The sequence below is a fragment of the Pholis gunnellus genome, assembly GCF_910591455.1.
Source record: "Pholis gunnellus genome assembly, chromosome: 9".
In the NCBI taxonomy this organism is placed as follows: Eukaryota; Metazoa; Chordata; class Actinopteri; order Perciformes; family Pholidae; genus Pholis; species Pholis gunnellus.
In genome coordinates, this window is record NC_136535.1 from 1,219,379 (window position 1) to 1,233,136 (window position 13,758).

Genomic DNA, 13,758 nt, shown 5'->3' on the forward strand with positions numbered 1-13,758 from the left:
ACTGGGGTTTCCCTTTGATGTGTGATTGATAGACGGGCATTAGTCTAATTAGTGTGATGGGAATACCAACATGCAACATTACAACTAAAACATTCAACTGACCTTTCACCATAAAACCTCCACAACATTCATTCCAAGTGACAAAGAAAAATTATATCTGTGTGCAGTTAGAACTGGATAGAAAACAAACTAAGCTGGTAAACTATTTAGTGAGAAGCTAAGAGAACAGGGGACTTTTTACCTAATTAAATTGACAATGGCAGCAATATACATATAGTTCATGCTTTATAGCGTTGGGCAGACCAACAAGTTGTTCTATCATTAAATTGATTCTGTCTTTGTCGGTGATTCCCAGAGGGGACGGAGCAAAGTTCAGTAGAGGTGCCGAGTTCAACGACTATGCATATTTCTGACTTAGTGCGCACTCCTGTTTTAGACAGAGTGTCATGCATCTGGCCCCTGGCATCTGAACTTTAATTAGAAAGGTCAAAATAAAATGATTTTGAGCTCTTATGTGATTTGTATTCTTTACAGAACATCAAATGCTTACCAACTGTACATATGGATGGAATTAACTTCTAAAGTAACTTTCCTGTACACTTAAAAACACCTGAATAGATTAAAGATTCACCTATTCAGTTGGAACCAATGGGCTTGGGGTTGAGAGCCACAAGTCACAAAGTACTGAGCGATGGACCAACACATAGTTGGCTTGAGTATTTTCATTCATTGGATTTGTTGGCAATAGGAAAACACTAGCCTTATCCTTTAAGTGAGGTAAGGAACCTCAATGTAATACAATTAAATCTATGAGCCCTCAACACTGCCAGGGTGATCTTGATCCATGGATGATTAGCAGAAACCTGACAGAGGTTAGTGTTTGGTTCTCTGTCTATTTCTGTCTCTCATCACTGTATCAAAGAGAGAGAGAATGTGTGTGTTCTTAATGTAGGATCAACTAAGCATTGTGTTGTCTTAACATGTCTGTCCAGAGAGGGAAACCAGGCTTTTCGGGAGGCCATGGCTTCATTGGAAAACCATCCGCGGGTCAGGGGCCTGTCCTTTACCTCATTCCTCATCCTTCCTTTCCAGAGGATCACAAGGCTCAAGTTGCTCGTACAAGTATGTGTGCCAACATGAGTTCTAACTAAATGGATACTTTCCAGTAAAATAGCAAGATTCAGCAGTGAGTCTGAATATATTTTGAACATGACAAAGTGTTATTTCACTTGGTTTCTTTCCCAGAACATCCTGAAAAAAGCAGAGGAAAACTCAGAGAGGGAACCAAACGCTATAAAAGCACATCAGCAACTGGAGCAGGTGAGCATCAGTCAAGGGGCGGGGGCCAAGTTGGGTTGAGAAAGGAAATGGGGCCAAAGGATTGTGTCAACATAATGATATGACTATAATTTACAATATGACTATCATTATCTTGGCACATTTCTTTACGAGCAAGCACTGGATTCCCGGTGTACCACTGTATGATGAGTGTGACTTACATTGATTGTTGACACGAAAGATAAAATGATTGTTGCCATGATAACTTTCCAACACAGCGGTGCAGGGTTTTGGTGTCTGATAACCTGCCTGGTATCTCGTTGTCTCCCCGGTACCTGAAACAATGAATCTGGAGCCCCCACACTCTTAGCCCTTTGCCTCTCCAGTAAGGGAAACCATTTCCTGTTTGACTGTTATTTATGTTCTCAGGAGGAATGAACTAAAAACAGATTAATTACCTCTATCTTGTTCACAGGGTAGTCACAATACACTTCCACTAACAAGAAGGAACAAGGATAAATCATAAAATAAATTAGATAATAACAACAATAAGGAGCATATCTCTTCAACTCATTAAAACCTTTTAAAACAACGTGTTTGCTTTGCTGTTTGTTGCTGGTTTTCCTTTGGTTGGGACAGTGGCGGGCCGTGCAATTTATACCTGGACCTTCACTGCTGTCCTGCAGCTGAAACACCTCATTATGACGCCACAGCTACGGTTATTATTTGTTTTGTGTAAAAATGAAGCTCAACACCTATAAATACACTAACTGCAGAGTGCAGATACATGAATACGCACCGACTAAATATGTCCCCAGAGCAACATTGGACGTAACAATAGTTCCTATCACATATAAAACCAAACAAAAATCCATCTTCATAAAAACAAGTTGTAAAAATAATAATATATAAACAAGCATCTTAAAGCTACTGCAGATGTACAAACAAAAGCAGTTCACTTACCAAAGCTGCTGTTCACTATTTAAAGACAAAGTCAATCCTCCTTTCTTTGATTCCAAAGAGTTTAATCTCACGGTTGTTCAGTATATCCGTGCGTTTTAGTAACTGTAAGAAGTCCTTCTCGATTCATAGACGCCAGTGAAGACAGTCGAGCCTCCACCGTTGTATTTCTTGAATACGTTTTAATGCGTTTGAGGGCTGAAAATGTCCGCTCGACAGAGGCAGCAGATATTGGGATTGTCACTGCCCAACATGTCACGCTAGCCCACTGACCAATCGCATATGGCTAGGCCAGCTAGAAGGCTCTGACATGTCAAAGAATACGCCCAACATGTCAAACTAAAGATCTGATTGGTTGAAGACTATGACAATCAACAATATCGTCAACCATTCACTTAAACTGCACATGGATGCACTGGTGAGTCTGCAGGCCTGGGGCCTCTCTTCTTACCTAGAGACACAGAGGTGAAATCTGATTGGATAAAAGCTCTACTTAAAACAAGCTGCACTGGAAGCAGAGCAACTGAGGAAGACAGTAGCTGTGCAATGAGAAAATAAGATAATGGGAAAAATAATTTTATAAATTATAATACATGTTGTGTATTTAAGAAAAACTATTAAATTATAAAATAGCTATAACTTTGTGATTCTGTTTAGGCCAGCAGAGAAGGCTTTGCAGGCCATGACGGCCCACCACTGGGTTGGGAGTTAAGACAGTGAAGCATAATTGTAGTTTATGTCCAGCTCAAACTGGGTGAGGCCAGCAGGCGTTGTCAGCACCTCCGACATCCAGCTGCTTAAAAATCAATAACCATTGGAGTTTGTAAATCACGTGTGATTTTGCACCCCATCTAAGTCACAACTAGTTTATAAGAACTTGTGCTCAATCTGTGTTTTCTACAGTGGCACCACAAAGCTCACAATATTCCGTGTTTCTTGACCCTGCAGAGAAAACCAATGGGATATTAGTCAAGAAAAGCAAGTTTGATTTGATAAGAGTGACGGATGCACAGTTTTTATCAGAATTCTTATTTACACCTGCTGTACAACATCAAACATTCACTGTGTCCAAGTGTAATTACTAGTGCTGGGCAATGATTAAAATTTTTTCTCGCGATTAATTGCATGATTTTCTGCGATTATTCGCATTGTTATGCGCAGAGTTCAATAATGAATTCAAAAGTAGTGTATTGCGCACTTTTATTTTAAAAGTACTGCTATATGAACAAAAGAGCAATAACATTTGGTTTGCAAACACTTTAAACAAATAAGGTTCTTTTTAACAGCAGTATTCCCTTTACACAGTAGAAGTTATATCTCAGTGTGCTGACTTTATGTGAAACGGTCCACTGCTGTGCAACATGAATAAGATGTTCCGCGCACGTTTCAGCAAAATGTCTGTCTTCTGTTTTCATGACAGTCAGAGCATATGAATGCAGCTCTATTGTTCATCAATATAATCAGAATCAGAATCAGAATCAGAACCGTTTATTGCCATGGTATGTTGAACATACAAGGAATTTGACATGACGTGAGGTGCATAACATTTAACAATCAACAACAATCAGTGCAAGTAGAAACATATTAAAATGTACAGAGAGATATAAAATAGAGTAAGATATAAAATAAAGTGAAATATACAATAAGTGAAATATAAAATAAAGTGCACAAACGAACAGATAACAGGACTATAAACAACGAACACATAACAGGACTATAAACAAGTGAGATGTAAGTGTAGTGTAAAGTGTCGAGTGTATAGAAGGGATAGAAGGGATACAGGGGAGTGGCCAGTAGGAATTTCTCAGTGGGGGTCCCGGGCTCTGTTAATGAGCCCGACTGCGGATGGGAAGAAGCTGTTCATATGGCGTGAGGTCTTGGTCCTGATGGACCTCAGCCTCCTGCCAGATGGAAGGGGCATGAACAGTTTGTGTCCAGGGTGAGAGGGGTCGGCTACAATCTTTCTTGCTCGCTTCAGGGTCCTTGAAGCAAACAAGTCCTTGAGGGACGGTAGATTGCAGCCAGTCACCCTCTCGGCAGAGCGAATGATGTGCTGCAGCCTGCCCTTGTCCTTGGCAGTGGCTGCAGCATACCAGACCGTGATGGAGGAGCAGAGGATGGACTCAATGATGGCTGTGTAAAAGTGCACCATCATTGTCTTTGGCAGGTTGAATTTCTTCAGCTGCCTCAGGAAGTACATCCTCTGCTGAGCCTTCTTGGTGATGGAGCTGATGTTCAGCTCCCACTTAAGGTCCTTGGACATGATGGAGCCCAGGAAGTGGAAGGACTCCACTGCGTCGACGGGGGAGTCACACAGGGTGATGGGGGCTGGTGGGGCTGCATTCTTCCGGAAATCCACAACCATCTCCACTGTCTTTAGAGAGTTGAGCTCCAAGTTGTTCAGACCGCACCAGGTCAGCAGATGGTCAGTCTTCCACCGGTAGGCGGACTCATCCCCACCAGAGATGAGTCCAATGAGGGTGGTGTCATCCGCGAACTTCAGGAGCTTGACGGACTGGTGACTGGAGGTGCAGCTGTTCGTGTACAGGGAGAAGAGCAGAGGGGAAAGAACGCAGCCTTGGGGGGAACCGGTGCTGATGGTCCGGGAGGCAGAGACGTGCTTTCCCAGCTTGATGTGCTGCTTCCTGTCAGACAGGAAGTCTGTGATCCACTTGCAGGTGGAGTCGGGCACGTGCAGCTGGGAGAGCTTGTCATGCAGCAAAGACGGGATGATGGTACTGAAGTCAGAGCTGAAGTCCACAAACAGGATCCTGGCGTAGGTTCCTGGGGAGTCCAGATACTGGAGGATGAAATGAAGGGCCAAGTTGACTGCGTCGTCTACAGACCTGTTGGCTCTGTAGGCAAACTGCAGGGGGTCCAGGAGTGGGTCCGTGAGGGTTTTAAGGTGGGACAGGACAAGGCACTCAAAGGACTTCATGACCACTGAGATCAGGGCGATGGGCCTGTAGTCGTTGGGTTCTTTGATCCTTGTTTTTTTGGGGATGCTGTAACTCCAAGGTGATGATGGTTACCCAGCGATGTCCAGTAGTCTCCAGTGAGAACAACAGCTGGTGCTCGTTGTAAAGCATCGCTGTTGTAGTCCTCTCCTTTTCATACAACTCGTGTATTCTTCTTGTGATGGAGCGTCTTGAGGCTCATACGTGACGTCATTCGTTGCGATCCTAAGAACGTTCCTTAGACTGACTGTCACGGGAATGCAAGGACTAGGACTCAATTGCAAGACCACAGGAGATAGAGTCAGGAAAACAGTCTTTATTTAACACAGCTGATTACAGACAGGAAAGGCTGTGTGGAGCCCGTGGTCCGACACAGCGTGCAGGCCGGATCGACGGTGTGGTACCCGTGGTCCGACACCGGAGGGCAGGCAGATTGACGGTGTGTGTCCCGTGGCACGACACCGGAGGACACGGGGGGATTCCCGGATCAGCAGACACCGAAGGCAGGCAGAACGTCGGCGAACAATCCAGTGGGGACACAAAAGAGGCTCGGGGGGTTCCCGGACCGTAGGCAGACACCGTAGGCAGGCAGAGCGTCCGCGAGAAGATCTGTTGAGACACAACAGAGGAACGGGGAATTCCCGGACCGTAGGACACCGGAGGCAGACACCGTAGGCAGGCAGAGCGTCGGCGAGAAGAACTGTTGGGACACAACAGAGGAACGGGGGATTCCCGGACCGTAGGACACCGGAGAGCGGACGCTCGAGACAGCAGGCGATACGGGGTTGAAGCGGGTGAAAGACGGGACGAACTGACAACCCCAGACTGCAGGACCAGGGTTATTATAGTGGCAGGGGAAAGGATGAGTGTAACTAGAGTCTGGTGTGTCAGCCTGCGAGAGGTAATTGGCTGAGTGGCTGCAGCCATGCACCAGTCAGGGGTGTGGCTATGGGAGTGACTGGAGGCAGAGGAAAAATCCCAGAGCACATGGCACAACACAACACACAGGGAAATGACAGCCACATGAGGAGAGGAGATTGGGGGAAAACAGAGGTTAACACACACGGTCCAACAGGTATCCTGACACTGACATCTTCCACAATACCAATCGACCTGCAGTTTATAGATATCCACTTCGCTATGGCATTTGTTAGCTTGTCTTGCTTTTGTTTTTCTATACTTCTCCCACACGCTGCATCAACGTAGTCTGCCGAAACCTTCCTCCACCGTTTGTTTGGGTGGGTAATTTGCTGGCATCAATGGTGTGTATTGCATTTAAAAAAAAACTGCGTTAATGCGCGATAAAATAATTGTCGGCGTTAATTAATGAATGCGTTAATGCGATAATAACGCGTTAACTTGCCCAGCACTAGTAATTACCCAAACTCATTTCCATGTAGTGGAGTCAGAACTCAGATAATGATTTGAAACAAGACTAACATTCTTGAGTCTTATTGATGTTTGCCATATCATACGTGTTCTAATATTACATGCATGATTTATTTGCATGCTTCTGGTTGTGATGGACCACATGAACCACCACAATCAGCTGTCTCTTAACTGGTTTCCATGATGAATTACACATGCAGCCGATGTTTTTCATAAATTACACCTTAATCCACTGAAATAAACAATAAATGTGAATACAGCAAATGGTGTTTCTATGATATGATTTTCTTTCACTTTGAAAAAAATGTATACATTCCATAGATTGATGGTGTATATTTGTGTCTTCCCCAGATCGTGAAAGAGTGTAACGAGGGGGTGAGAAAAATGAGTCGCACTGAAGAGCTTATCAGCATTGAGAAAACACTGGAGTTTAAATCCAAGGTAAACAAAAAACTTTTGTTTTCATGATGGCACATCTTGTCCTGCATCCATTTCATAATATGAAGCCTTGATGATGTGGCTGTAACAAAGTGGGAGAAGACAGTTAGTAACAATCAAAGAGTGAGATACAATAATGGTGTTCAGGATAAAGGGGATTTGTTCAGACTGTAGCTGTGTCCCACTTTAGAGACCACCTTCTTCAAGTCTGGATTGAAAATAAGTCCCATTCCAATGGTTTGAGAAATGCAGTGCCGGCCCGTGCACTTTATACTTGGGCCTTCACTGCTGTCCTGCAGCTGAAACACCTCATTTTGACGCCACAGCTACGGTTATTATTTGTTTCGTGTAAAAATGAAGCTCAACACCTATAAATATACTAACTGCAGAGTGCAGATACATGAATACGCCGAGAGTGTGTCTCCTCTCTGCTCTGACTGCAGCTGGGACTGCTGCGCGAGGCTGCTGTGTGAGTAACCGCCTGTGAGTGCTTTGTGAGGGCTCACGGCAGCACCCGCTGCTCGTTCACGAGAGTGCAGAACGGTTTATGCTTTCACGTCAGAGTCAAAACACCAGAAAAGTCTCCAACAACACCAGAACAAGTCGCTAGATTTGTCGCTAGTAGCTTTTAACAAAAAAAAGTCGCCAAGAGGGTTCGGAAAGTCGCCAGATTTAGCGAGAATGTCGCCAAGTTGGCAACACTGGCACCAACTAAATGTATCCCCAGAGCAACATTGGACGTAACAATAGTTCCTATCACATATAAAACCAAACAAAAATCCATCTTCATAAAAACAAGTTGTACAAATATTAATACATAAACAAGCATATTAAAGCTACTGCAGATGCGTTTTAGTTCCAGTAAGAAGTCCTTCTCGATTCATAGACGCCAGTGAAGACAGTCGAGCTCTGACATGTCAAAGAATACGCCCAACATGTCAAACTAAAGATCTGATTGGTTGAAGACTATGACAATCAACAATATCGTCCCCATTCACTTAAACTGCAAAGGGATTCACTTGTAATTCTGCAGGCCTCGGGCCTCTCTTCTTACCTAGAGACACAGAGGTGAAATCTGATTGGATAAAAGCTCTACTTAAAACAAGCTGCACTGGAAGCAGAGCAACTGAGGAAGACAGTAGCGGTGCAATGAGAAAATAAGATAATGGGGAAAAAAATTATAATACATGTAGTATATTTATGATTTTACATTATAAAATAGCTACAACTTTGTGATTCTGTCTAGGCCAGCAGAGAAGGCTTTGCTGGCCCTGACGGCCCACCACTGGAGAAATGTGGCTTTCTTTTGCCCTGTGTTTGACATGTGGTTCATCCTTCATAGCCATCTGTGTCCCACAATCTATTGGGCACTATACCTATTCAAAGGTGTGAAGATTGGAAGTATAGCACAATCACATGGTATTTCCCTAGTAATTGCATTCAGATGGTCATTACTCAATGGTATATACATCACATGAACAAGACCAATGGAATATGCCACTGTACGGAGTAAACCAGAGAAGCTGCTATTAAGAGTGATGAGTAGAGTTCATATAAACTACTGTATGAGCTATGGACTACCTATTCTTCTTTAAAGCATTATCATTACATATGGAAGCCAAAAGAATGGGTGGAAAGCTTGTGTTAATTACTAAATTAACTTGATTATCTTACAACATAATGTTTGTCACATTAATTATTCAAGCTTGAAGAAATAAGATAACAAGTATTAACAACTCTGTGTCCTACAAAATTACCTCCCAACTAAACTGCATTCTCAATTATGTTTCGAAGGAAATGCATCTCCTCCCAGATTACAGCTGTGTGCTCTCTTTAGCAATAAACAAAGAGCCATGGCTGCTACAGAAACCCTTTCTGATAATATCACAAAGGAAGAATACTGTCAGATTCTGCACCACCCTGGCGAATAGCACCGACACAAGAAGCCCCCTAAAAAGAAATTCCGAAGAAATTGTGATTGTATATGTGGCGGAGTCTAGCCCTCTGTCTAGACTGCAAGTGTATCGGACATGGTTTTTCATTTGCACGTCTCAATCAATACACATGTCTGTACCGGCTCTGTGCAGGCGCACGTCTCAGCGCCGTCTCACAAACGTAACTGACAGTTGGAGTTTGTTTGGGCTTCAAGTCTATTTTTTGACAATACACAAGTAAACGTGAGGGTGATGCCCAATACAAAGGCACAGAATAACTGTGTCTTTGGCAGAAGGTTATTTGAGAAAGTGTGAGTCGAGAGGTCCTTGAACGCAGAGCCATAAATGAGCTCCTCACTGGGAAGCCAGTAGCAATCTATATCAAAATGATATGCTTATTCTACTTAATTACAGACACTATTTACTAATTACTAAACAATTAAGTGAATATTTAACAGATACAGATATGCAATAATGATTGTTGGGTGTGACAAGACAATATGATATACTCAAGCTAGTTTAGGTGGAAAATCTGTCAAGATGAGTATATCCGGAAGCCGAGTGAGCAGTCATGCCTTTTAAACATAAAGGCAGCAAGAAGTACCTAAGGCCCGTCATATTAGCGTGCACTGGAGCTTGTTGTAACTACTAAGGAATCAGGAGTCCACAATCCCATATTAGGATCTTTTCAAAGTAAAGGACACTTTGGCGAGGACAGATATGAGGCAATATTTTGTTTAATTAGTGTGGTAGTCAACAAGCTTAATCACACACAACCTTGAGACTGATCTTTGAATTGTATTCTTATGGGGGGGAAAGGCACTGGGGGGGTCGCTCCGGCAGACTTATGTTTAAGGCACATACCACATACCCACAATGTCCCTTGTGAGGGGGTTTTGTTACATGTCATACCCCTCTCCCTCCCTTCGTTTGCTGTGTGCCTCTCTACTATCATCCATCCAATAAAGGCCACGATGCTAAAAACAAATATTTAAGAAAAATGTGTACTGAGCAGCGGTACAAAAAAACAGGTGAAAATGTATGCTGTGTTATTACTTTGACTGCATATGTAGGTCAAATGGTTGGTGAGAGAGGAGAGAAAATGAATCCAGTTGAGCTGAATGGTTGATGAAAGAGCACATCTTGTTTGAAGAAAAAAAAAAACTGCACTAGTTGTTGGTGATGTACAGGTTAGTTTAAATGGAAGAGGGAAGGGATGTTGTGAAAAGACTGTTGCAACTGCTGTTGCATGTTGAGACCGATAGAAGGCTGTAGTGCTGTTTGGTAAAGAGCCACGGAGTGTATGCTGTCAGGACTGGAGACATGGCAATGCAATCCATTTGTGACAAACATCCACATAGATGTTTGTCACAGATGGAGAAAGGCAGAGATGCATGAGCAGCCATTTCTTACTGAGAATAGTGCGAAGAATGCTAGACTGGCCAATTGTGGCAATTGTGTGGATTCATTTTGACAAATGTGCTTGAGGCATTTGGTTTTTAGTTTTAACCAGTGGCGGTCCGTGCATTTTATACCTGGGCCTTCTGTGCTGTCCTACAGTTGAATTACCTCCTAATAACCTCATTATGACACATCAATCCAGCAAACCTGCAGCGGATCCACGCATTCCACCACATAAGAGCACGAGCCATTCAAATACTATTCATAAAAACGACACGATAGACAAATGAACAGTAGTAACGTTACTATGTAAAAAAACTAACGCAGTTTGTCACTTACCGAAACTTAAAGAGTTTAATCCCAGTACATCGTTTCAGTTCCAGTAGTCCTTCTCCATTCATGGAGCCAGTGATGACAGTCGATCCTCAGTTGTATATGTGCTGCGGTAGGTTCGCAGCGGGGCCGGGAGCCCGGCGCTGACCGCACGTCGGGCCGCGGTTGTGGAGCTGTTTCCCTGTGAAAGTGTTCGTTGAGTTGTAGATCCACTCGAGTCTCTCCAAACGTTTTCAAATGCTATGGTGTCCTCAGGTTAGCGTAGCATAGCTCCAAACCCAGCCATAAAATGTGCAACGCTTCTCCAACGCTGTCAGCAAGAAACACCGTTCATACAAATCCTCTTCCTGCTGAGTCAGGGCTGCCAGCTGTGGCGTTGACTGACCATTTCTTACGATGTCCAGCTTTTCCTGAAATGTCTTTCTTGAGAAATACGTTGTCAGTAACTCCGCCACTAAATCCGTTTCTCCTCCTTATTCAGCCATTGAGTGCTAAAAAACAAAGCTAGGTAAAAAAATAAATAAACTCCTCCAACTAAGCTCTGCTGGCAAGTTAAGTTTCGTTTTCCAATAGTCACGTGCTCGCCCACTGACCAATCACAGCACACACGGCACATCACTCCTGCAAAGTGAGCTGCAGTAATGCTGACGTAGTTGTAGGTCAGCAGGCTGCTCTGGCGCATCTAAGAATCTCAAACTAAAGATCTGATTGGTTGAACACTATGACAATCAACAATATCGTCCCCATTCACCTAAACTGCACATGGAGGCACTGGTGAGTCTGCAGGCCTGGGTCCTCTCTTCTTACCTAGAGACACAGAGGTGACATCTGATTGGATAAAAGCTCTACTTAAAACAAGCTGCACTGGAAGCAGAGCAACTGAGGAAGACAGTAGCTGTGCAATGAGAAAATAAGATAATGGATTTTTATAAATTATGATACATGTAGTGTATTTAAGAAAAATTATTAAATTATAAAATAGCTATAACTTTGTGATTCTGTTTAGGCCAGCAAAGAAGGCTTTGCAGGCCCTGACGGCCCACCACTGGTTTTAACAGACTTTCAGATTTTTCAGAAGAATGGGATTATAAAAAGAAACAAATTCTTATTCATTTGGAGTTCAGTCCCAAAGGTTTAGGCTAAATTATGTTTGGCTCTTTGTGATTATACTGTTTTCCACAAAGCTCAACAGTTAGTTTGGGCCAGAGCAACCAACTGTTAACAAACCATGCTAATTCTATTAGCTCTATTAGCTATATCATACTCTATTCACTCATGTTTTGAGTAGGGGCATGGCACTCTCCACTGACTAACCAACCCAAATGCTCTATTAACTGCTAATAATCAGTGATACGTATCTATGATTAAGGACAGGTTCTCCACACCTACTAATGGTCAAAGAGGTCACACAAAACATAGTTACAAATGTAACTTACTGTACATCTATCCAGTATCAAGTACATGATGTACAAACTAATACATCAGAATGACACTGTGCAGAAACTATGACATTGAAAGAAGTTTTAGAAATTAGGAAACATTCCACTAACCCTGATTGGAAACTCCTATCTTTCTTCCTATAGTCTGTGCCCATCATTTCACACTCACGCTGGTTGCTGAAGAAAGGTGAAGTGCAGCAAATGGCTGGGCCTAAGAGCACTAGGACCATGCGGAGTCGTAAACTCTACCAACCAGTCTACTTGTACCTTTTTAACAACCTGCTGCTTATCACCAAGCGCAGCTCAAGGTAAGCATTTGCTAATGTATGCTCTCTGTGAAATACTCAGTTAAACTGTAAATCCTTCCTACATGAAGCTTCATTTTGTGTTGAAACTGTTTCATAGAGGTGTTTAACTTCATGATCACTATGAAGGATATAGTTTGTGGTGCTCTGTTTTGCATTATACAGAGAGGTCTTTTGTTGTTTAGCCTACCCTCATTGATGTTAATGGCCTGGACAAAATAATTAAACAGTTTAATACAATACAATTCAAAAGCACCACAAACATGTGTACATGTATGTTCACATTCAGAATGTTAATTCAGTCAACTTGTTGTCAGTGGGGACAAGTTCCAGGTTATTGACTCATGCACACGGGCCATGTTGAGGACTGAAGATCTTGAAGACCAGGGCCAACTTCTGGCGAATGTCTTTAATCTGAAACTGCTGGAGAACCAAGAGGAGCGTCCAGTGAGTTACATGCTCAAGGCCACCAGTATGTAAGTATCTGAAGTAGAATCAGCTTAGGGTTCCACTGAGCTGTTGAGAATGAGATGGGGCCAGCTGTGGATGGGTTTGTTTGAAAGCAAACAGACTAATCATGGTTATTTATGATATAGATATGTGATTTTAGCATGAAGCTGAATTACTATTAAATTAATCTACTGATTGTGAACTGTTCAGAGGCAAGGCAAGCCAAGGCAAGTTTATTTGTATAGCACATTTCAACAACAAGGTAATTCAAAGTGCTTCACATAAAACCATTAAAAGCATCAAAACATAAGGCAAAAGAAAATATTTAAAAACAATTAAGAACATTCATTGAAACATTAAAAACAGTCATTAAAACACTAAAAAGCAGTGTAAGAAATAAAATACAGTAATAAAATGCAGAAATGCAGGAAATTGATTAATATCCTTGAATCTGGTTCAATTAAAGGCAGCAGCAAACAGAAAAGTCTTCAATCTTGATTTAAAGGAGCTGAGGGTCTCAGCAGACCTGCAGCTTTCTGGGACTTTGTTCCAGATATGTGGAGCAGAACAACTGAACGCTGCTTCTCCATGTTTAGTTCTGACTCTGGGAACAGAAAGTAGACCGGTCCCAGACCACCTAAGGGGTCGGGATGGTTAAGGTAGCAGCAGATCAGAGATGTATTTGGCCCTAAACCATTCAGTGCTTTATAAAACAACAGCAGGATTTTAAAGTAAATTCTTTGTTGGACAGGAAGCCAGTGTAAAGACTTCAGAACTGGAGTGATGTGATCCACTTTCTTGGTCTCAGTGAGGACTCGAGCTGCAGCTTTCTGATTGACTTTTTACAGAGACCTGTAAACACACCGTTACAGTA

General features: G+C 42.7%; 1 protein-coding gene across 1 annotated transcript in view; it reads left to right on the top strand.

The window, feature by feature from the left end:
• ngef (neuronal guanine nucleotide exchange factor) overlaps positions 1–13,758 on the top strand; it is a 40,445-nt gene that overhangs the window by 16,775 nt on the left and 9,912 nt on the right. The window contains exons 8-12 of the mRNA XM_079166733.1: positions 993–1,122; positions 1,246–1,320; positions 6,936–7,025; positions 12,274–12,437; positions 12,752–12,910. Coding sequence (XP_079022859.1) covers positions 993–1,122; positions 1,246–1,320; positions 6,936–7,025; positions 12,274–12,437; positions 12,752–12,910 — 618 coding nt within the window. The remainder of the gene's footprint in view (positions 1–992; positions 1,123–1,245; positions 1,321–6,935; positions 7,026–12,273; positions 12,438–12,751; positions 12,911–13,758) is intronic.